We start from the raw sequence: 22702 nt of genomic DNA, 5'->3' as shown, positions 1-22702 counted from the left end.
CGTTAGTCGATAGTGGTAGAGAATCGAGGTACAGAAATTATTACTTTACTGATATATCTGTAACTGTCACGGTTCACGACATACATGCTGGTGACAGACAGACAGCAACAACTTAGTAATAGGGTTTCCCTTTTTATCGTTGGATATGAAACGCTTAAAAAAACAGCAAAATATCCGGCATCTATAGAGCTCTAATAACAAGATCAATGTACAAGGTTTACAAATCAATATTGAAAACTTGTTTGAGATTATTATGGTAACTGCAAGGTAACTATTAAGGTCACAGAATTGGATATTATCGTCCTTATTAAGTTTAATAGAGGCGCCCACAGCCATTTGCGCTTACCGTTCGGTAAACGATCTGAGGGTTAAGCAAACGTTGGCGCGGTCACTCCATAGATGGGTGACCACATAGTGGTATTTGAACTGGGCCTCTTCGTGCTTCGGAGGACACGTAAAAAGTCGGTCCCGGTTGTTGTCAATTAAGATAACAGTCGTTAAGCCACATCAAAGGCCTTCGGGCGGCTTGAACAACTTTGACACTAGGTAGACCACTAACCATACGATGAGAGAGTTCAATATAAAACTTTATTTACTTTGATGTGAATAACGAGACAAATTGCGAAAATGGCACTTGTACTTAGTGCAGTAGATACATATAAAATTACTTGTCCCGGATGACTAATGTCCTAATAATCGAAGAAGATAGAAATAAATATAAAAGAATAAATGAAGATAAAAGTCAACTATTATTTTCCTAACTTATACGCGAGCAAAGGCACGCGGGTTCACAAATATTAGTATTCGTTTTTTACAATACAGATACGAAGAGTTTGGTAACATTTTGCATATTCTTAATACTTATATAATGTTTATAATTTACTAGAGGCCATCCGCGAATCCCAATCCCTCGGGAACTCCGGGATAAAAAGTAGCCTATATGTTATTTTAGGTCTTCAGCTACTTAAATACCAAATTTCTTCATAATCGGTTTAGTAGTATTGCGTGAAAGGGCAACAAACATCCATACATACATTCTTACAAATGTTCGCATTTATAATATTAGTTGGATTTATAATATTAGCGGGATATTTCTATTCATTAACTATAATACAATTTCATGATCCAAGAAGTACGTTTCTATAGACATTTAAAAGGAAGCTTAGAGGCCAAAATATTGACCAAAAGAAAATGGCAGCTAGTGGAAATGCAAATGCAAAACAGATTCAAATCCTACTCACTGTTTATTATAACTAGTTAGTGTGAAACAAAATGTTTGCATAAAGCCTTTCCCAAAAGTTTGGATACGAACCACGCTCGTTATGAAATCCTAGGGAGAATATATAATACTATAGCGAAATGGGAGTTTTATTGAGGCCGAACTTAGCTGGGATTCACACGACCGTTGTTAAATTTTAATATGTACGACCGAGTTCAATTTACCGCGTATAAATGTTTATATGTAACATTGTCTGTTTATGACACACGTAGATTTCTTAGAAATTGGGCTTTCCTTTGGACTACGATTTCGTATTATTTTGTTCAGAGGAAATTGACTTTCTGGCTTACGCCCTGAAGTTCCCGTAGGGGGGCGAGCCGCGCATGGCGTGCGTCTTACGGTACTAGCATATAGCTGCGCACGGTTTTGCGGAAGCGGCTGGACACACGTCAGGTTTTTAGTGAGCTCCACGACGGACCACATACCCCGTTTGCGCAGTCCCAGCGCGGCGGGCATCTAGCGGGAGGGTGGAACTTTACGGCAACCCGAAGGATTTCCCTGAAGAAAAAAAAAGGGTTTTCCCCTTTTTGCATGGCTTACGTCCTGTACGTGTTTAAGTTAAAATGACAAACTATAACTTTGTGTTGCTAGTTAAAATTATGGTAGCTGAAGTCATTGTTCTGTCACAACACACATACAACTGTCAATCTATTTTTAACTTTTTGTACTTATTTTCTCAAAAACATGGTTGAAACATAACATGGTTTTTGATAGTTACAGGATGCGACGCACTACAAATTTGTTTAGTATTATCAATAAGGTACCTACTCCTGCATTATGCAACACAGGCCACAGCAATAGTCCACATTCATGCTACCTGCCAACATGTTGGGGTCGATGACTACACTACAAAGGTAACAAAAGTAAGTAGAGGATGCCAATACCTATGTGATCGGAATCAAAGCTTCAGCAAGTAAGCAGCTGTGCGGTAACGGCTGCCTAAACCGATACGATACTATCGATCTCTTATCGAGCTAGTGACATATTTGACATTTCAAAAACTTTTCCTTTGACAGGCAAAGACGTGACCTTATTTTTTTATTGACAGCAGAAATAGACTGATTTGATTAGATTAGTTTTGCTTGATCACAAAATAAATATGGTATTATCCGTAATTATTCTATTAGTGTCAGTTTATCGTAGTTTTACCATAGAACGCCTGACATTCCGACGCAGGTTGCACTCGATGGTCGCTGGCTGGCTGACTGTAATCGCGTTAATTCCCTTATTCTAATACATGCAACGCGAAAGTTTATAAGTGATGATCATCTCGGCTGTGAAACTGGTCCTTTGTAACGTCATTTAAATATTACCAGCTCAATAAGATATCAGTATTCTACAATCTACCGAATATTAACGACTCAAAGTTTGCATAATTCTCCTTTCATTCACAGTAGACTTGATTCTATTGATATTTCCAGCTATTATCACGTCTCATAGAATCTGAACAGTATTAATTTAAGTGTCCGAGAGTCATAAAATATAAGGGCCAGTTTATTTCAACGATCTTGCTAAGGTTTTACTTCACAATCGTAACGTACTTCGAGAAAGGATTTTGTATTGAAAACTATGGTTTTTCCATAGGTTGTTTATTGAAGTTTTATTTCGGTTGTAAAAAAGATGGGAATGTGACGACCGAGTAACGTCGTAGTAATCAAAAACTGCAGACGCAATCAACACGATATTGTGGCTAATTATTTATTAGTATTACTTTTTACCTTTAATGAGCACGGATATGAGATGAGCTTAGGTAAGACCAGGCCATCAAATGAACCTAAATTATTAAACAAATATAAAATGGTTTAATCATTGGTAACGATGAGCACAAAAAATAATTTTAAAAGAAGACGTAATTAAATTCAACTGTTAATAGTCTGCATTAATTTTCTAAATCAACAAACATAAAAACTTTGAAAACCACAACATATCAAATATTTGTCGCCGCAAACTGAAAGTTTGAGTACCGCAGTCAAGCTTATTAAAGGGTCCCCGATGCAAGATTGAAGATTAATGACCCTGTCTATATTAACGTTCGGTAAGGTTAAATGGTCGTAGTAGACAATTTACATTTAGCTTGCTTGCCTGCATTTTACATCGATGGAACGGCCAAATGAAAAACACCGACACCTTCACCCCCTCTGACTTTTAGACAGCTCAAATAATATTATAAGTTTCTAGAAATTAATATTAAATTTTCAAGCAATTGACGTTTGCAAGAACAATGTATATTGTTTGTTGCAGTTAAGAATTCAAGTGATATTTAGTAAAATATTTAACTTTATCATTATTAGGAGTTCGTTAACATTTTGACGTAGGTATGTTGATTTAATAACTTGATTTACCTTGCAATATTTGAAGTAGCAATCGTCTTAAATATGAAAAGTCTAAGCGTGTTTTAAGTAAGGGAATAAAAATAATAAGCAATAACGATTGTCAAAGTTAAAGTTAATTTACCACCAGTTCGGAAAGTAACGACATACATACCCATACTTTATTGAACCTAATACGCAGTTTTTTTTATCATTACCTGGACGAATCTTTCTAGCCAAGGCTCTCTAATAAGTTGTCGGACTGTAGCACTGACTGTAGAAAATCACGTTAGAAAATATCTAAGTTTTATAAACCAGACCGAAATATCCTTTCAAATCTCAGGCTCTCCAATTAATTCACGTGTCAGTTCCTTCGAGTAATTCATTTTCGAATCATCCAAACGTAGGTCGAAGAACAAAAAGGTGTGTCCTTGAATTATAATAAGCACTTGTTACAACGGTGCCTTCCGCTATACCCTTATCAAGCGTAGACAGTTCGTGTAATATATTTTAAGATGTACGTTTGGCTACCGTTTTAATTTGGTCTGTTTGTTTCTAAGCCACATTGGTCTAATAATTCAAGAGAGCTTGTACTTTATGTGTGTTCAAAGTGTTTGGAATTCCGATCTGCTTATTTTTGGTTGATCAAATAACATAAAGCGGAGTTTTTTATAGTACTTCTCTTTACGTAGAACGATACGTACGAGTATTTCGTTAGTCATTTTACTTTAGCTCTTACTCTTGTATCACAAACATTTGAACATATTTCTTAACTAAGTATTTTAGGTTAGGACGTTGTTAATGATTTTGAGTTTAAGATAAAGACTTGTTACTCTTCATTGCCTGATATTAGATGAAATTCCTTCTGTTTACTCCCAATATCATCCAATGCGTTACCGGTACGTTTATCAGATCATTCAGATCCCGCCTGGACATATTCGAGCAACAAGGACTCCCGGGGTAAAAAGGTTCAGGTTATTGACTATAGCTGAGTCGCGCAACTTCGCTTGCGTCACATAGGAGAGAATGGGTCAAAATGTTCCCCGTCTTTTAACCTGGTAACTTTTTTACTGGTACTCTGCTCCTATTGGTCGTAGCGTGATGATATATAGCCTATAACCTTCCTCGATAAATAGGCTATCTAACACTGAAATAATTTTTCAAATCGGACCAGTAGTTCCTGAAATTAGCGCGTTCAAACAAACAAACAAACAAACTCTTCAGCTTTATAATATTAGTATAGATCTGTCTGCTTGCTTACGTTAAAATCTATTTAATCCTATCGGGGCTATTGAATAACAAACGTCGAAACATCCAATCTTTTGTACTCATTATCTATACTTAATATCTAAACTTTGTTTGTTTAAACGCGCTAATCTCAGGAACTACTGGTCCAATTTGAAAAATCTTTCAGTGTTAGATAGACCATTTTTCGAGGAAGGCTATATATAGGTTATATCATCACGGAATCAATAGGAGCAGAGTAGCAATAAAAAATGTTACAAAAACGGGGAACATTTTGACCCATTCTCTTATGTGGAAGCGCAAGCGAAGTTGCGCGGGTCAGCTAGTATATTAATAAAATAATATAGAAATATGATGACCCGCCTTATAAGAAGAAAGGTAACAATTTCATTCGTAAACACAATTTCGTGACATTGAAAGCGTATCACACGGAGCTCGTGGGTTCCGTCGTTACTGCTTAAACTCTAATTACTCAAGTAAGTGGTTCTGTACACAGAGCGATAATAACTCGTAATCTGAATTAACTCCAAGTAATTTCACGGTAATCCCACATAATTTGTACACATAATATACCTGTGTTTTGTACATCATACGTTTCGTAGTGTGACCATTTATTTTACATTTCGACACATATCGATTCCAATAGCGTAATTTTCTTACAATATCGACTGCTGAGAACCGGCTAGCTATAAGCAAGCTACAAGCTTGAAATACTAAAATTGTTTGAAACGGTTCGTGAAGGTATGCAATATCCCGTCGACTCGGGATGGTAGGCTTAAGGCCCCCCTCATTACCCGAGGAAACCCTTGCAAAGCAGTGGGACAGTAAAGAGCTTTTATTTATCTAAATATATACAACTCAAAGGTTACTGACTGACACAGTGATCTATCAACGCACAGACCAAACCATGGGACGGATCCGGCTGAAATTTAACCACTGCAAGTAGATGTTATGACGGACGACTAAGAAAGGATTTTCACTCACATCGATTCCACCCCCAAGAATATAAAATAGTGAATGAATGTTTCTATAAAAATTTAGTCCTAGTCACAACTTTCCCACTGCTAGGCACGGGTCTCCTCTCGAATGGGGGAGGTATAAGGCATCCTTTAGGTAATATTATTTTAATTAACTAATGACAGTCGAAATATTGAAATGAAAAACCATGGACACTTTACACTAGGCCTATATACAGGTATGTATTGTAGCGTATATACCTAATACAGCTATACCTCTGCAAAGCCACGTTAGCGTCTAATTGAGAATCCTATAATTGCTTAATAAGTTAATAAGCAAATGGGATGAGTCTTTACTCGGCACCGTATCTTCAAGTAACAAGATTAATGAAGGAACCAATATTCATCACCACATACTCGCAAATTATGCCAACGTACTAAATTTCACTACATAGCATAAAGCTAACTCGCTTCCCGCATCCCTCCCTATGTCTGTATATATTAGCCTAGCCTTTCTTCCCAACTATTTTGGAGCCGGCTTCTAGTCTCAGCGGATGCAGCTGAATACCAGTATTTAACATGGAGCGACTGCCTATCTGACCTCCGCAACCCAGTTATCTGGTTTATAACACAAAAACCCCTTCGGTAAGACTGGTTGTCAGACTTTCAACCATCTGACTACTGTTAACGACTGTCGGGACCGACAATTTAACGTTAAAGATCTTAAATGAACAAATTAGTCAAATGTCCAACCGTTGGGATTGCATGCAATACATTTGTATCGTTTATTGCAGTCATTAGCCTCGAACCAGCTGCAGTTTAATGCACTAAATGTGATCATTAAGAGAATCACCATTATTTATATAAAGCACTCATAATGTTGTACGTTTTAACAGTCCATGTGTATGGATGTATTAAGGCAATTGACGAAATTTTGTAAACCCTGTAAGACAGTTATGACGAGATAGATTTTTTTGCTTTTGCGGCGCGGTCGATAATGTAACCGACTGCTGTTCATGAGATCCCGGGCTCGATTCCCCGGTCGGGTAAAACATATAAAGGGCATTTCTAATTTATATTTTAACTACTAGTTAACCGTGACCGTCTTAGCGTAAAACTTAGGAAAAATAGGAGTTGATTTTAAACCAGCTATATTCACTGGGGGATGATTGATTTAGGTATCTTTTATTTTTTTACCTCGTAGAGTTCAGCCAGCGTTTGCAACGTAAGCGCAAAAAAACGATTATTTACGCTTATTATTCAGAAGTCTTGAAATGATGGTCACGGGGAAACGGCAACCTTTAATTTTCCATCGCATTTAAGAGCCGTTACTTAGAATATGAAGCTTACTCGAAGTTTATGAGTAAAGCGGTTAGTAGCGTTCCTTTCTTTTATTAGTATTGTTATGCACTAGAGTGTAGTCTTTTCCTCAAGGAAATCAAGGAGATTTAGTATTATTACCGTTCCGCAAATAAAACTCGGGAAACCTTCTTAGGTCCTCATGCAATCAGTGATTATTGTTATTCCTTACGTACTTACTAAACCTTGTCGATTATCTTGTGTCGTTTCCTGAATTTTATAAAAATCCTCCAACTTTGTTTGTAAAATGGGTTTGTTTATCCACGGAAAAATAGTCAGCCAGCTTACTCTTGAAAGAATCGAATTAGATTGAAACGAGATAATGTCACATTGAATTCAATTCTAAACTAGCACATGATTGAACATTGAGCGCTAATTGTAGCTGTTAATTTCGATTATTTTCATCTCAAACCAGTCTTTGATCGTGCACTAGTTTAGAAATAAACGTACGATTGGACATAAGCTGGATTTTTCTTAAATCGAATTCGAAAAAAGTACCACAGTAGGTACATGTCGTTGTTAAAATGAAAACAATGTGTGTAGTTCAATATTATTTAATTTATCACATTGCCTTGTACAAAATATATCTAGTATAAATATTAAGCTCTTGTATTATTCAGTTATACCTATGTATAGTACGTACTTTTTGTGTGTCCGAGTATAGCAGCATGGTAATTAAAAAAAAGACTTATGAGAGTAGTGCTCTTACCTCTCTTACGCTCGTATTAACCCCTTACCGCATGATTTTTTTTATCTCGTCGAAATAAATATATGTATTTCTTATGTTCACCAAGATGGTATCCTGCTTAGTTTTTGTCTTCTAAGCTGCTTGTTGCTATATTCGGGCACACGAAGTTAAATGTCATATACAATTTTGTTAGGAGTCGCAATATATTTAATATATTCGATTGGAATGGAATTTGTCCATGAACCATGAACCAGGGCAATAAAAAAAATTGTTAATAAATCATATTCTGGACTGAATTTTCTTAGACAACCCATCAGCAATATAATTATTGACATATTTTGTTTAATAGAAAATATCTTTCATCCATTAACCGGCTCGGTAAATGTTCTTGCACAGCGGGATCCCATACTAATATTGTTCAGTAACAGTATTTTGCTACGCAGAAATCATAACCTTATTCCCCTAACCAATATATACTCCATACACAAAAGATACAAAAATACTTTGAGTAATCTCATTGCTATGTTAAACAAATATATTACCTATTAGATAAAAATATGAATACACAGCTTATGAATTGTTTCTGGGCATCAGTTTGACATGTACTCCATTCTTAGATCTGAGCACGAGATCGGCGCTGAGCTCCGGCTGTATGTGCGACGGTAGTATTATGAAGTGTTTGATCATCTCCGACAGCGTCACCTTCAGCTCCATCATCGCGAACTTTTGACCTTTACAACAAAATATATAAACACGTGTTACGTTCTGTACATTACACACTATACTTTTTAATTCATGATTTCACCTAATATGCAAAAACGACTTGAACTTAGTTTGTCATGAATTAATTATAATTTGTAATTTAGCTTCATACTAGTTGGAATTAAAATAAAAGTAGCCGCTGACTTAACTGATACATGTCGTTTCAAAATGATAAACAAATCACAGTGAGGGAATTAAAGAATAAGATTAAAAGTTCTTCTTGTTAACTCATACTTAGTTAAATGAACTTAAAGCACTATTTTGATATTATCACCTATACAGTTCCTGGGGCCGGCGCTGAACGCGAGCCAGTTGAAAGGGTTCTTCAGGGGAGTCTCGAAGCGCTCCGGCCTGAACTCGAGAGGATCTTCATATAACTCTGGATTTCGCTGGATCTCATATATGTTAATAACTACTGATGTACCTTGTATAAACTTTAACTCTCCCACCTCTGGAACATAAAACAAACATTATTTTAAAAGTTTTCATGCTCTTCTCGGGGGAACTCTTTCCATCCATTTTTCATAAGAAGACATAGGTCATATATTTTAAGAACTGAGGGCCAAACAGTAAACATTGGATCCTTCGCGGGAGTCTGATTCGCATGCGGACAGTGTAAACAAGAACATTTATTCATGCTTTCAATATCAATAATAAAGCAAGTTCTTGGGACTTCGGAGACTTTGTAAAAGGTTCATATTTCTACCATTTGGTATCGGCACTTGGGGTGGTGAACACAAGGCTTAACCCCTCTCTGATTCCGGTAGACCCTCGCCCATCACTATCATCAGAAACTGAAATTACATTTTTTTATGAACTCACCACAATCTTTGATCATTCGTCGTTCTATCAGCGGTACTGGCGGGTAAAGACGCATAGACTCTTTGATCACCAGCTCCAAATACTTCATCTGTTGAAGCTCACTGGACGGGAAAAACAAAAATTTACATTTTTGAATAACACAACGCACGTACTGGCCTCAATCGGTATAACCTTACAAATGACCATGACTTGTGGTATAATTTCGTAATATATTAAATTGTGGGCTCGAGCACCATTAATTTTGTTCATACATATACAGTGTTAACGAACTAGTTCTGAACTAATTATAACGCGAAAAAGGACTGGACAACAGGTGACGAAAAAACTGTCATTGTAAAGCATTATTATTACTTGTGTTAGTTGATAATTTAATAAAAACATAGACACCGATAAACACATTTTCACATTTGGATTGCTAAAAAATCCTTTCTTGGTGCCTACACCATAAAAGGCACTCTTTGTCCAAATTTCTGTAGTTTAGGCTGTGCGAAGATTATTAGTCAGGCAATCAGTCAGTTAGGACAAGTAATTTTGTATGCATAGATATAAACAAGTGCGAGTCAGACTCGTGCACGAAGGGTTCCGTACTATCATCTGCTGAATTTGAAGCGTCTACCTGTTATCGTTATTAATATTGAGTAAAAAATACGAAAAAATCACATTTATTGTATGGAGACCCCCCTTTATGTGTATTTTCTTAATTTTTTGTATTTGATGTTAAAACGTCAACAGAAATACATCATTTGTAAAAATTACAGCTGTCTAGCTACCACGGATTAGGAGATAACAGCCTGGAAACAGACTGACAGACAGCGGAGGCTTAGTAATAGGGTCCCGTTTTACCTTTTGGGTACGAAACCCTAAAAATGCTCTAAGTACCTCTCAATAATCGTTGTGCGTATAAAATGTGCCCTGAATCGGAATGAAGATTAAGTTGTTAGTTTATAGGTGTTAGGTGTTCTCAGTCGTGCACCGACTTCGATAGTGAAGTTTAAAGTGTTGGTGCCAAACACGTTCTCTCTAACGATAGTTGTTACATATTCAACTAGGAATCATGAGGAAACGCGACAGAATTACGGTTTTAACTTGCTTTTATTTTCTAGTAAATTTTGATAGTCTATTATAATAGGGATGTTTCCAAGGTAAAAAAACAGAAATTATATTATTAGACCGCCAGTCAGATAATTTAATAATATTAGACACATATTTTATTTTTAATTACAAACCAATAAAGTGACTTACTTTAACAGCATTAAAGTTAGCTATGGAGAGGGAGCTAATGAGGTAACGGTGTTGTACATTTTGTACTCTAACGTGATGTCATGCGACTTTTCAACTCAATGTATCCCGGTAATAATTTGATTATGCACAAAAATGACAAATACGTGTGTAATTATTATTTTTCACAATCTACTAGATGGACGACGATTGCAATTAATAACCCCCGGTTTTTAAGGTATATTTAGCGGTAGTTAAATAGCTTTTAAATTCATATAAAAAACGCTATTGAATAGATAAACTACCGCTAAATATACCTCAAAAACCGGGGGTTATTATAAAAAAATCAAAATCAAATCATTTATTCATATAGGTCAAATGCTGACACTTATGATAGTCAATGATACAGAGAGTGAATTTACCGCCAGTTCGGAAGGTGGGGCCAATGAGAAGAGCTGGCAAGAAACTCCAGGCCACTCTTTAATTGCAATCGTCCGAAATCCGTCAAAACTACCGCTAAATGTATTCAGAAACCGTGGGTTAGTCAGGCATTTTAAGCAATATTTTACTCACTGGTAAGTAGGGTCTCTGTTCATATTGTTTCCGAAGATAGTCTTGAGTTCGTCGTAGATCTTGTCCTGGACGTCTCTGTGTTGAGACAGACAGAGCAGAGAGTACACGATACCTGATGTTGTCGTGTCGTGACCCTGTCAAATACATACACATTTAAGACAAATAACTATAATTTCCATCCAATTTCTGGCCAAATTTGTTGTTCTATTAGTACTAGAGTGCTGATCACAAAGTTTAGGATTCATATTCGGCCAAATCAGAACGGCCATTTCTTACTAGGTTCTAGGAACGTAAGGTTCCGTACGCAAAGGGAAACTGAATCGTATTACGAAGCCTCTGCTGGCTATCTGTTCGCCTGTCCGTTTGTACCAGGCTGTATCTCATAAACCGTAATAGCTAGGAAACTGAAATTTTCACAAATTATTTATTTATGTTGCTGGTATTGCAACAAATACTAAAAATAAAAAATAAAAACATTAAGGGGGTCCCTATGTGGCCCCATGAACGTGTTCTTTCCGTATTTTTTGGTACTGAACCGTTCCTGCGCGAGTCTCAAACTTGGGCGGTTTTATTAGTTAATGTTAAATGTTAAACTCTCGATGCTCGATAGTACCGAGACTCGATATACCACAGACCTCAAACATGAAAGTGTCGACCTCTTCCCTCACGCTCTCGGCGTCTATTCGTTTGCCGTCAGTCTCAGCCAGCAGCAATAGATCCAGGAAGGCATGCTTGTTCTTTATACCTTGAAAGACATAAACAATTCCACTAAAATATAAAAAAATAATGCTACGCTTTATCATTGTTAATAACTAGGTTGTTAGCGCAGTGGATACCATGGTCACCTTGATTCAATAACCGCCGCGTTACGCATGGTAGTTTCGAATTCCATCCTGCCGTCTTATCACCATCTCAGTTAACAACTAGTATTCGTCAAATTGATGAATCGATTCAGTACATTGCTTCTTTGACGTAACGTGTTAATCTCTATTATCTAAGAGAGAAAACAATGTACAGCATAGTGGCTTCCAAAAAGTTGTCAATGAGATACGTGATAACCCTCCAGGGCTAATATTAAAATTGGTCTACAGTACCTTGATTCAATGTAATACATAATAACACAAATAATTTTATAGCCCTTACAATATATTTTTATTTTAGCCTGTATTGTCCCACTGCTGGGCAAAGACCTCCCCCATTTTCTTCCAGTCCTCTCTATCTCCTGCTATGTGTGTTCAATTAATATTAAAGGCTAAATCTAGATGATCGTCACGCCAGCGCTTCTTGGGTCTGCCCCGACGGCGACGTCCCTCTGTAGGCACCCATTGCTAGCTGATCCGTGCCCATCTTTCTGGGTGCATGCGGCTAACGTGACCCGCCCACTCCCATCTAAGCTTTGCTGTTTTCGTGCCCACATCAGTAAGTATCATCAATACTAATTTAAGTATGTTTTTTAATTTGAGTCAATCGTTAATAAACATGGTACTTGCTAGTACTTAGAGTACCTACAAGGTCTGCTTAGTTTGGAGATAGACGACTGTGTTATCCAAAGACATTCATCGCTGGTTTATAAGTCCTAAGTTTCGCTAGGGAAGAAGTGCAGGGCGAATCAGTCGATCTAGTGCCCTTTGCAGTGCGTTTTTATTCTGTTACTGTTTTATATCAGTACGGAAATCAGAACATTACTTACCAACATCATTGCTATTATCCAAACTAGTAATATTAGCCTTTCTCAACTCCTCCCGTCTAGCGTCGATCACTTTGTATGTCTGTTCGTGTAATACCTTCAAAGCTTTGTCCTGTCTCGTTTTGTATGGCAGTAAGTTGAATACCGCGTCTTCACCTAAGATAGGTATTTGCATTCGCATTGATACAATGCCAGAAAGCCTAAAAAATAAGGTATTTTTATGAGTTTATTTAAGTACTTTAGTATATATTAGTGACTTTAGAGATGAGTGGTATATGCCAAGGCTCTCTACAAAGTTGTTAAACTATAATAAACACCATTCAACTTTATGTTTCTGAATAAAGCAACAAGCCGTTGGGCCGTCATAAAGAGTAAAAAAAATAACTTAGAGTTTTGCATTGAATTCTTATATTATTAGTATATGCCAGTGGCGAAGGCTCCATACAACTCGATTCCTACCGGCTTCCCTTTCTGGACAGACTTAATATTAGTGTTAAATTAATTGTTTACTATTGCCAAATAATACACAATTAATAAATAATCACCAATATTTAAACCGAAATCTTCAACTAAAATCATTAATCTAATCGAAACTACGAAAACGCCTGCCCTTCAAAAATTACGCTCCGCTAAAAACGCAACGTGAGGTAATAATAATGAAATAAGCCGGAGGCGCTGATCGGGAATCGCGTACAATAAAAACTATGGCGGCGATGTCGCTTACGACCTTTTGGATCGCGCTTCGCACCGCGCTGCATAGTGGCGAGCAAGCCGGAGGAAGAGCGGGTTGCCTCGCGCTACAGCGCTCGCGCCGCGGCGGACACATGATCTTACGCATGTTTCTGTCGCGGCGCGAGCCGCGTGCAAGAGCGAGATGGCGAAATACAAGCTAAGAATCCTGCATAAGTATTATATTTTCTCCAGTTTGACATTAGGCCATGTTTGTTTACATCTTTCGCGCGCTCTATAACAAATTAGAATATTTGTATTTATCACAATATTATTCCTTTATAAATGTGTTTGTGCATAATTGTGAATGTATCAGTATATTAAAAAGTAATTGTTTTGCATGTTTCTATTAGAGTAAATTTTCATTTTGTCAAGATTTATAGGTTAAACTCATTTCTATAAAAGTGTTCTGCGTTTATCCATAATGTGTTTGATATTTTATTGTTGATGAATACATTCTAAATTGCTTGTATAATATGTTATTAAACAACCAGTGCGAGACAATCATCAATCGTTCGATATACGTTATCTTAAATATGTGCTGTTGTGTTACCTACGTGTTACTACTGAAGACAGAGTAACTTACCACAAAACAAGCATGATTAGGTAGCATGGTAAGTACCTATGTATTATTAGTCTGTAGAGAGAGAAATAAGAGACTGTAGTCGAATGTAGATAATACTCTCATATTGTTATTATGCAGTAATACGCTACTTTTACGTCGGCATTCTTACGATGTACATAATATGTAGGTACTATACCTACACAATGACTTATAGCTCCGGCTTACCTTTTATAAAAAATGACCCTTCGCCACTGGTATATGCAAAAGTATATAAGTATACCTATACAATAATATTATAAATTCGACTTACTCATCGATTGACTTCACATATTCCGATTCGCTATGTTTTTGTGCGTCCACACATACACCCATTATAGATTCTACAACAAATAAATAAACGGCATTTTTGATAAGTTACAAAACATTTTTTTTTAGAAGAAAGTCTAATGGCTGTTACAAACAAATGACGCCGGCCAGCCGAGTAACCCGCCGGCACTATGCTGAGGAGCCCATAAGTTAAAACAAGGAAAACAGTGCCTCGATTCTGTACTACTATCGACTACCGACAACCGAACTGTCATCGAGAAATTTTGTATGAAAATCTGATCAGCGCCTCTAGCGGGTGTCATAGGAAACATTTTGGCAGTACATTCTAAATGTCAAAATTTTGATAGCTAGCCGGTTGTCAGTAGTCGATAGTGGCAGAGAATCGAGGTACTGTTCCTTCAGAAATCGATGTATGCGCGCTTTTGAATCCGTAGCGTGATACGATAATATCGCATCGACATTCTAAATTGATTGACAGACTTTTCTGACTGTGTTGCAGTTTTAGTTGTTTTTGAAATACGCATCATCAGAGTACAGCTAAGAAGTCCGGGGTAATGTCGGCCCACTACATCTCTAAAAAACCCAATAAAAATTTTTTTGTAGATCTGGGACCAGGCCCCTTGAGTTCGGCGGCCATGGTGCTAGCCACTTAGCGCCATACTGTTAAACATTTATGTGATTCAATTCTTAAAGTATCAATTTCGTATAAATTAAATATTGGATGATTTTCCATTTTTCGAGAAAAGCTTTTTTCTGTGTGTCCTTTAAATATGTATGTAAAAACACACGACGTCTTTTACACCTGCAGCGATGTAATGTAAATATATGTGAGTATTATAAAATGTAATCAATATTACCGATTCGATTAACAATCAGTGACGTGTAATAAAACAATAGAGTTGCGTTATGCATTACAATTAATTGAATTAAATCAAAAACAGTTACGATTATTGACTTTTAACCTAAATAACGCGATCTACTTACGTGCAATTCTATTTCGAATCACTGCTTTATAGACCGTCCGGTTCATCATCTATACTAATATTATAAAGCGGAAGAGTTTGTTTGTTTGTTTGTTTGTTTGAACGCGCTAATCTCAGGAACTACTGGTCCGATTTGAAAAATTCTTTCGGTGTTAGATAGCCCATTTATCGAGGAAGGTTATAGGCTATATAACATTACGCTACAGTCATTAGGAGCGGAGTAGCAACGAAAAATGTTACAAAAACGGGGGAAAATTTGACTCATTCTCTTAGGTGACGCAAGCGAAGTTGCGCGGGTCAGCTAGTAGATTCATAAAGGGAGTTATGCCTAGGGTAACCAAATTCAAGCTGATAATTTTCTAGACATTTCTGGGGCCACGAACGGAATGAGAGTTTTGGTCTCCTGTCCGAGACTACATTAAGTAGGAAACAGCAAAAAAACGTAGCATCGTAAAAACAAGTAAGAATTTTTTTTCATTACGGACAGCAGAGTAAAACTACGGGACACTGTACGGGCATCTGGCAACCGTAGTTATACCCCCTAGAGGGCGATGAAGCTGTTCTTGGGGCGGTAGCAAGTCCAAAGACAAATGATAGAAGAAAGTATAAAATTAGTAGATCAATCATGTGATAGGGGCGGTATTCATTAAGAGGTTGACAACTTACGCTATAACTAGCTTTTGCCACTTCGTTCGTGGTTTGTGACTTAGGACAGAATTGTCGTACATTCTTTCATCCTCTATTTTCCCCTTGGGGTAGAATTGAATTCGAACTCGCTTATTAGCGTTATAACATCTTCCTGCACGCCAAACTTCAGCCCGATCCGTTTGCGCTGTGCATTGATAGATCATTATGTCTGTCAGTCAGTCACCTTTGAGTTATATATATTTAGATATAATATACATAAGTGAAACAGGCCCTAAATGTAGTGAAAAAATTTACGAAACAGTTTTAGTCAGTCAGTGTTATCTCACCAGTTACGTTGTCAAGAGCAGCGAGAGCAACCAGCGGGAACATGTCGATGGATGAGCGGTCCGTCAAGTTGCGCAGTTTCTCCGTCAACACTCTCTGGTTCTTACAGAACACGGGCAGGAAGTTCTGCAGAATGTTGAAGTGGAAAGCTGGCGTCAGGAACTTACGATGAGTTTTCCATCTTTGACCTAACGACATAGACAAGTTTGGAAGGTTAAATTTGAACCCAAATGTATTTACTTAAAACATAATAGAATGTCTATTTTATTTACTTTAACTATCAACTTAAATCCAGAATGAATATTTTTTTTATATGTATATTTTATAATGCGCTGTGACGTTTAGCAAATTGAAAAACCTGCTCGAAAAAGAACTGATTTAAGAACATGTTATTTGTTTAAAAAATCCTGCCATTATTACCTGTGGATGTAAGAAGTCCTTGTCCGAGCCAACAAGTCAGGAAGTTATACGACCTCCCTTTCGTTATGTACTCTGTACTTGTTATTAAAGGCTGAAAAAACGAGTAATATTTAAAACAACTGGCTAATATTATCAAAATGGATCCCCTTTTTAAACTTCTTAATTAAGATTCGTATCATTGCAAATATAAACGTTACGTCACGTCACGAAAACAAATTTAAAAACATATTTGAAAACATTGACGTATGTAAGTATAACTTTGAAATAAGTTAATAAATCATTGTCAGTCGATTAACACCAATGATTTGATTTTAAAAATGAAATGCCTTAAAATCTGACTAAAGACGTAATAAGTGTTGTGTCGATACCTGCAAAAGGCTGTTTGCTTTTTTATATTTAAACCAAGTTTTTAGAAGTTCTGTTGAATTCGCACGTACATAATAAATAATAAATAAATAAATATTTTTGGACAACTCACACACGGTAACCAGACAACTGATAAACATACTTATATACTTCTAAATACAAACTTATATAGATAAATTAACATCCAGGCTCAGATCAACTGCTCGTGCTCATCACACATAGACTTGTCCCGGGTGGGATTCGAACCCGCCACACGCGGCGCTACGGTTATTGCAGCGAGGTGACTGCTTAAACCACTGCGCCAAACGTGCAGTTCAAATATAAAAATGTCTATATTTTACAACTTATTTGTAAAATAACAAACGAATCCACGCAAAATGCGAAGCTGGCCTAGTAAAGACATGTTAATGTTGTATTACCACTCACCTCTACATATTTTGGATGGTTCAAAATCACATACGGAGTCGAGAAAAAATGAACTCGAAAAGCATCCCCATACTTAATTGTAAACTTATGAAGTAAATTCAGAAATTCTGAAACAATAAGGTAAGTTACACAACATTTAGATCAATAGACATGGATATTAAAAGGTTTAGGTTGAAACTACAACGTTGGCCAACTACGGTTGTGGGACTTTCTTTGCATACCTTCAAGAATTGTTCTAAAGAACTCGCAGTCATGCAAGGTTGCATCACGATGTTGTTCTTCACCGTTGGAACAAGTGATTATTATTTCGTAGATAAAATAAAATGAAGCTGTTGGATGTGAACTATGCGATTGATTATCCACCGTTGTTTACTACATATAAATATTCCGTCAAAAAAGTCAAACCAGACTGGAAAATATCGCATTGTATTTAAAAAACACAACATTGCTAAGAAATCCGCAGATTTAAAGTGTTTTGCCAGTTAGCAACTTCTCGCTATGGCAATGGCTTACGAGTTTGTCATTGAGATCAAAGTCGATAGCAAAAACTATAGTCCGACAACCTAGTAGAGACAATCGGCATGAACGATATATCTAAAGTACAATTGAAATTTCGCTGCATGTTCGAAAAGTCTGCAAGTGATATATTCTTCCGGCGCCCGTAGGCGTTGCGTACAAGTACACTCTGTACTAAATTTTATTACAATAATAAGCCTAGCCTTTCTTCCAAACTATGTTGGAGTCGGCTTCCAGTCTCACCGGATGCAGTTGAGTATCAATATTTTACATGGAGTGACGACCTATTTGATCTCCACAACCCAGTTACCTGGGTTATAACACGATACTCTCCGGTACGAGTGGTTGTCAGACTTTCAAGCTTCTTACCACAGTTAACGACTGTCAAAGATCTTTGAAGATGACACTCGGGACCCACAATTTAACGTGCCTTCCGAAACACGTACTAAGTTCTATTATTCTATTAAAAAAAGACAACTCTCGCACTAAAAATTGCTCCTGACTTTTACAAACATACAAACAACGGCCACAGAGTACAACCAGACCTGAAACAATTATTTGTAGATCGCACGAATATTTGTTCTGTGTGGGAATCGAACCCACGACCTCCCGACGATTGTTAGCGGCGTTATGACCTAAACCACCGCGCCATGGAGGCAGTTGTTGGACTATAATAGCTTACTAGTTTATGTCTGTGGCAAGTAATTTAATCCTCGTCTCAATATCTACACGCAAAAGGTCGACTACTATAATCTATGTTCCTATTAAGTACTTGCCGTTGCGTGCTGTTTTATTTTCCCAACAACAAGAATAATTAGACCGATAATTGAACATTATTGCCTCATTACGATTTGTCGTTTTACGGTCTTTGCTAACAACGAATATTCTGAGCTAGCTAAGTAACTTCCTTCTTACCAATCGCATAGAGAAACTATTACATACAATATTTTCCTTTCTTTATTGTTTCGAATTAAAGACAGAATGACTCATTGGTTAAGTACTTAAGTTTTCGAAAAATCAACCCATTCTTAAATCTATACTTACTAATAAAATAATACAGATTCGAGGTGATTTTTTTTTTGTTGAATATTCAATTTATTAAAGAAGACTAAAGGCTGTGGCTAATGAGCGGAGCAGCAATAAAACATGGTTTAAACCGGGAAATTAAAGTCGGATGAAGGCGGCCACTATTACGAGATAAAACTTTGCATGCAAATAGAGCTACGTGGGTCGGATAGTCTATTATTTATAGTATTGGTATAAAGTATCGAGTAACAGTTTGCGGTCACTAATAGGTACTTCTTGAAACATAAAACGTAGGTAATCGAAAACATATTATTATCAATCATATATTAGTTATACCGATAAACCTGTTTGTGACTAATTAACTACTACCTCTATAAAAGCATTTAATTGTATAACAATAATACGTAGATGAATAATAGAAACTGATTAAATATTGTAATTAAAACTGCCTTTTATTACAAAACCATTGCACCGTTTATTAATGTGACAATACGAAAAATCCCTTTTGACTACGTATAATTGTAATTTTTTACATATTTGTATCGAATTATTATTTTTGTTATACATGCGGCTGCACGTCTCTATTTGCTTTATAAAGTTTCATCTCTCTCAGATTTAGGGGCTGTTTTTTTTAAACTTAACAAATTTTTGACCCCGGGTCTTGAGCCATATCAATTCTAAATTCGCTTACAGAATTTCGTATCTACAATATTACTATAAATACCAACATTTTTAATAATTTTAACATCGAAACATAATGTTAATGTTTATGAACTGCATAAAAAGATAAAAATTATCTTGTTGTGACAAATGTAGTAGTAACCTTCGATTTAAAATCAGTTCATGACCTTGTACAGTAGGTACATAAACAAGCATTTATTTCTTTTAACAATCGATTTCTTAATTTTTGTTTTCGACCAGCATTTGTCAGTAGGGTAGTAGTACCTTAAGCATTCACATTAGAGTTTCTTAAACTTTAGGACTATAGATATAAAAAGCCGGTTTACGCAGGTAGGTACATACTATGACGCAATCGTTACATTCCAAATTCTATTTTTTGTATATGTGAAATATTTTGAGCAAAATCACCCGCTCATCCAGCGCGGCAGCATGCCGATTTATGGGTCGATTCCAAACATTATAGAAAAACCATCTCAATGGTTCGAAGAAACAACTATTTGATGAAGCTAAGGAGTAATTCAATATTAATTTCATTACCAATAAAGAAAATGTTAACAATTTTTTTTTTCGTAATGTCCGATCATCGACATTTTAAACGTAAACAATGTAAAGTTTAAGCAATTTATTACTTTCATATTAAGTTGTAGATACAAATGGTTTAAAATAACTGCGAAAAAAACGATTCAACGATAAAAAAAATAACCGTACCTGAAGATTTGACAACAAACAGATGTGCATTTCCTAACAGCGGTATAGGCAAAGGTCCACGCACATTAATCCTAGTGCTCTCACTAACTAAACGTATCCAAGACACCAGCAACAGTAACACTACGATGACAGATAACAATAATAACAACATTTTATTTATTTATTTATCACTACACGAACAACCACATTTGGTGAAGTACATAAACAGAATGCGAAGCGTTGAGGCCACATCGCAGCACGCAGCTCGGTCACACACCGGTTCAGCTGTCAAAAAATGCGGCTGGCCACTATCATTATCGCGCATAAGATTTTAAATTTAATTCGCCAGCTTGTTGTTCCTCTGCTTTATACTATATATGCTTTAATATACCTACCATCAGAATTAGTCCAAAACAAGAGTAGATATACTTATATACTTATTATATTACTGCCAATGTCACGGTTCATTGTCTCATTTGAAACCAAAAAATTAAATTGCCGCATTCATTATATACAGAACAATGGTTTGCCATTTCAAAGCCGGTATGGTACACATCACACAATATTTTTGTATGATTCTGTTGTAATATAAATAATTAAACGTAGATTCATTAGTTTTTTAGAAGTTTTAACTGATGCGGAACTCATGTACGTCATACGCTTACCTCATCTTCATATAATAAGAATTTCTCGGCGAAATTAATGTCTGTAAATCGCAAGCTTTAATTAACGTCTATCTAACGTCTACTCAGAAGGATATATATCAAATAAAAAAAAACAATATTGAATAAATGATGTTGAACACCATGTACATATAATTAGTTCAACGTATTGTAACAATTACAATAAAAATTGCGGTTTTTCACTGCAATTTTCCTGTCGCAGAATTACTGCAATTTATTTTGATCAGCCTTGTCCTTGTCGGCGTGAAACGATTTATCTGGGTAATGAATAGTAAAAAGTTATAATTTATTATATTGATGAGACGACAGACTACAAAAAAATCATCTGATAAGTTATCTAAAGGCTCCTACACACAGTGCCGGCGGGTTACGCGGCTTGCCGGCGTCAGTTAGTTCCTAGCGGTCGAGCGTTGGTGCTGCGGTATTGGCGGGTCGGAGCGGTTTGTACCGGTAGTAGTACTGTCAGTAGTAGCCTTAATAGACACGAGGTATTTAGAAGTGCTGAAACCGAGTCTTAATATCATTAAAAATAACCTGCGTTCTTATTTTTAACTATCTGTGTAACAAAGATCCATTCAGTAGTTTGTCATGAAAAAGTAATGAACATATGTAAAATCTTAATGTATTTTAAAAGACCTTACATAAAGTCACAAAACGAACGTCGAAGAAACATTATTATCACGTAACAAGAGGAAATGTCGCATACTAGGAAAAGTCGGATAGGTTTTTTTAACCTCTGCCTTTAATAAGTAACCTGTTGTGTAGAATGTTGGTCCATGGTAAAACTTATCACACAATTATTTGTGCGACCCACAATTAGTTGTTTCTAGTCTGATTGTACGGTGTGTCCGTTGCTTTTATGTATCAAAAGTCCCCGCGTCACAAGAGCAATTCTTAGTGCGGGACTTGTCTTTTGAAATAAAAAGAAAAAGTATTTAAACGAAATACTCATACACATCACATATAGTAATTTTAGTCAACTATAGTTACCGCCAATAACTTAAACAGTTCGCTATATCATAAAGAACGATTTACAGGTCCGCTTCTGAAGAATTTCAGTGCGCGACTAAATTGCGTTCGATAGCCTGATTAGTTGATCAGACGACTGAGAGTCACTGGGTCTACCTTCAGTTTGCTTTCTAAAACACCTACTTGTTCAAGTGTTTAACTTTTTTGCCTCGACCTATACTTGCTTATATAAAAAAATCGACGAAGCCACGTGCATTTATCTTACAGAGGTACAAATAGATATAAAACAATAAACAGGTAGATGTGAAATTAATCAAGAGCTAATTACCGACCTTAGACATACAAAGGTCACTGATGACAGTCAAATGTAATTACACATCTATGCAAAACACTAATTATGTAATAACGTGACAAAAAAACCCGACCTAGTGTGAGCCAGACTCGCGTACGAAGG

At 36.4% G+C, this 22702-nt stretch overlaps 1 protein-coding gene across 1 annotated transcript; it reads right to left on the bottom strand.

Annotated features, from left to right (window-relative positions):
- Positions 1–7686: 7686 nt before the first annotated feature.
- LOC142974310 (cytochrome P450 4d2-like) lies at positions 7687–20846 on the bottom strand. The gene is made up of 11 exons (XM_076116558.1): positions 20618–20846; positions 17687–17793; positions 16895–16985; positions 16477–16662; positions 14503–14572; positions 12902–13098; positions 11847–11956; positions 11212–11345; positions 9421–9521; positions 8873–9049; positions 7687–8567 (listed from the first exon to the last, which is right to left on the bottom strand). The coding sequence occupies exons 1-11, from the start codon at positions 20766–20768 to the stop codon at positions 8407–8409; spliced, it is 1485 nt and encodes a 494-aa protein (XP_075972673.1). The 5' UTR covers positions 20769–20846; the 3' UTR covers positions 7687–8406.
- Between the last annotated feature and the right edge of the window lie 1856 nt (positions 20847–22702).

The sequence above is a fragment of the Anticarsia gemmatalis genome, chromosome 7 (assembly GCF_050436995.1).
Source record: "Anticarsia gemmatalis isolate Benzon Research Colony breed Stoneville strain chromosome 7, ilAntGemm2 primary, whole genome shotgun sequence".
Taxonomy (NCBI): domain Eukaryota; kingdom Metazoa; phylum Arthropoda; class Insecta; order Lepidoptera; family Erebidae; genus Anticarsia; species Anticarsia gemmatalis.
The sequence above is the reverse complement of the archived record's forward strand: the minus strand, read 5'-3'. Positions and strand labels throughout refer to the sequence as shown.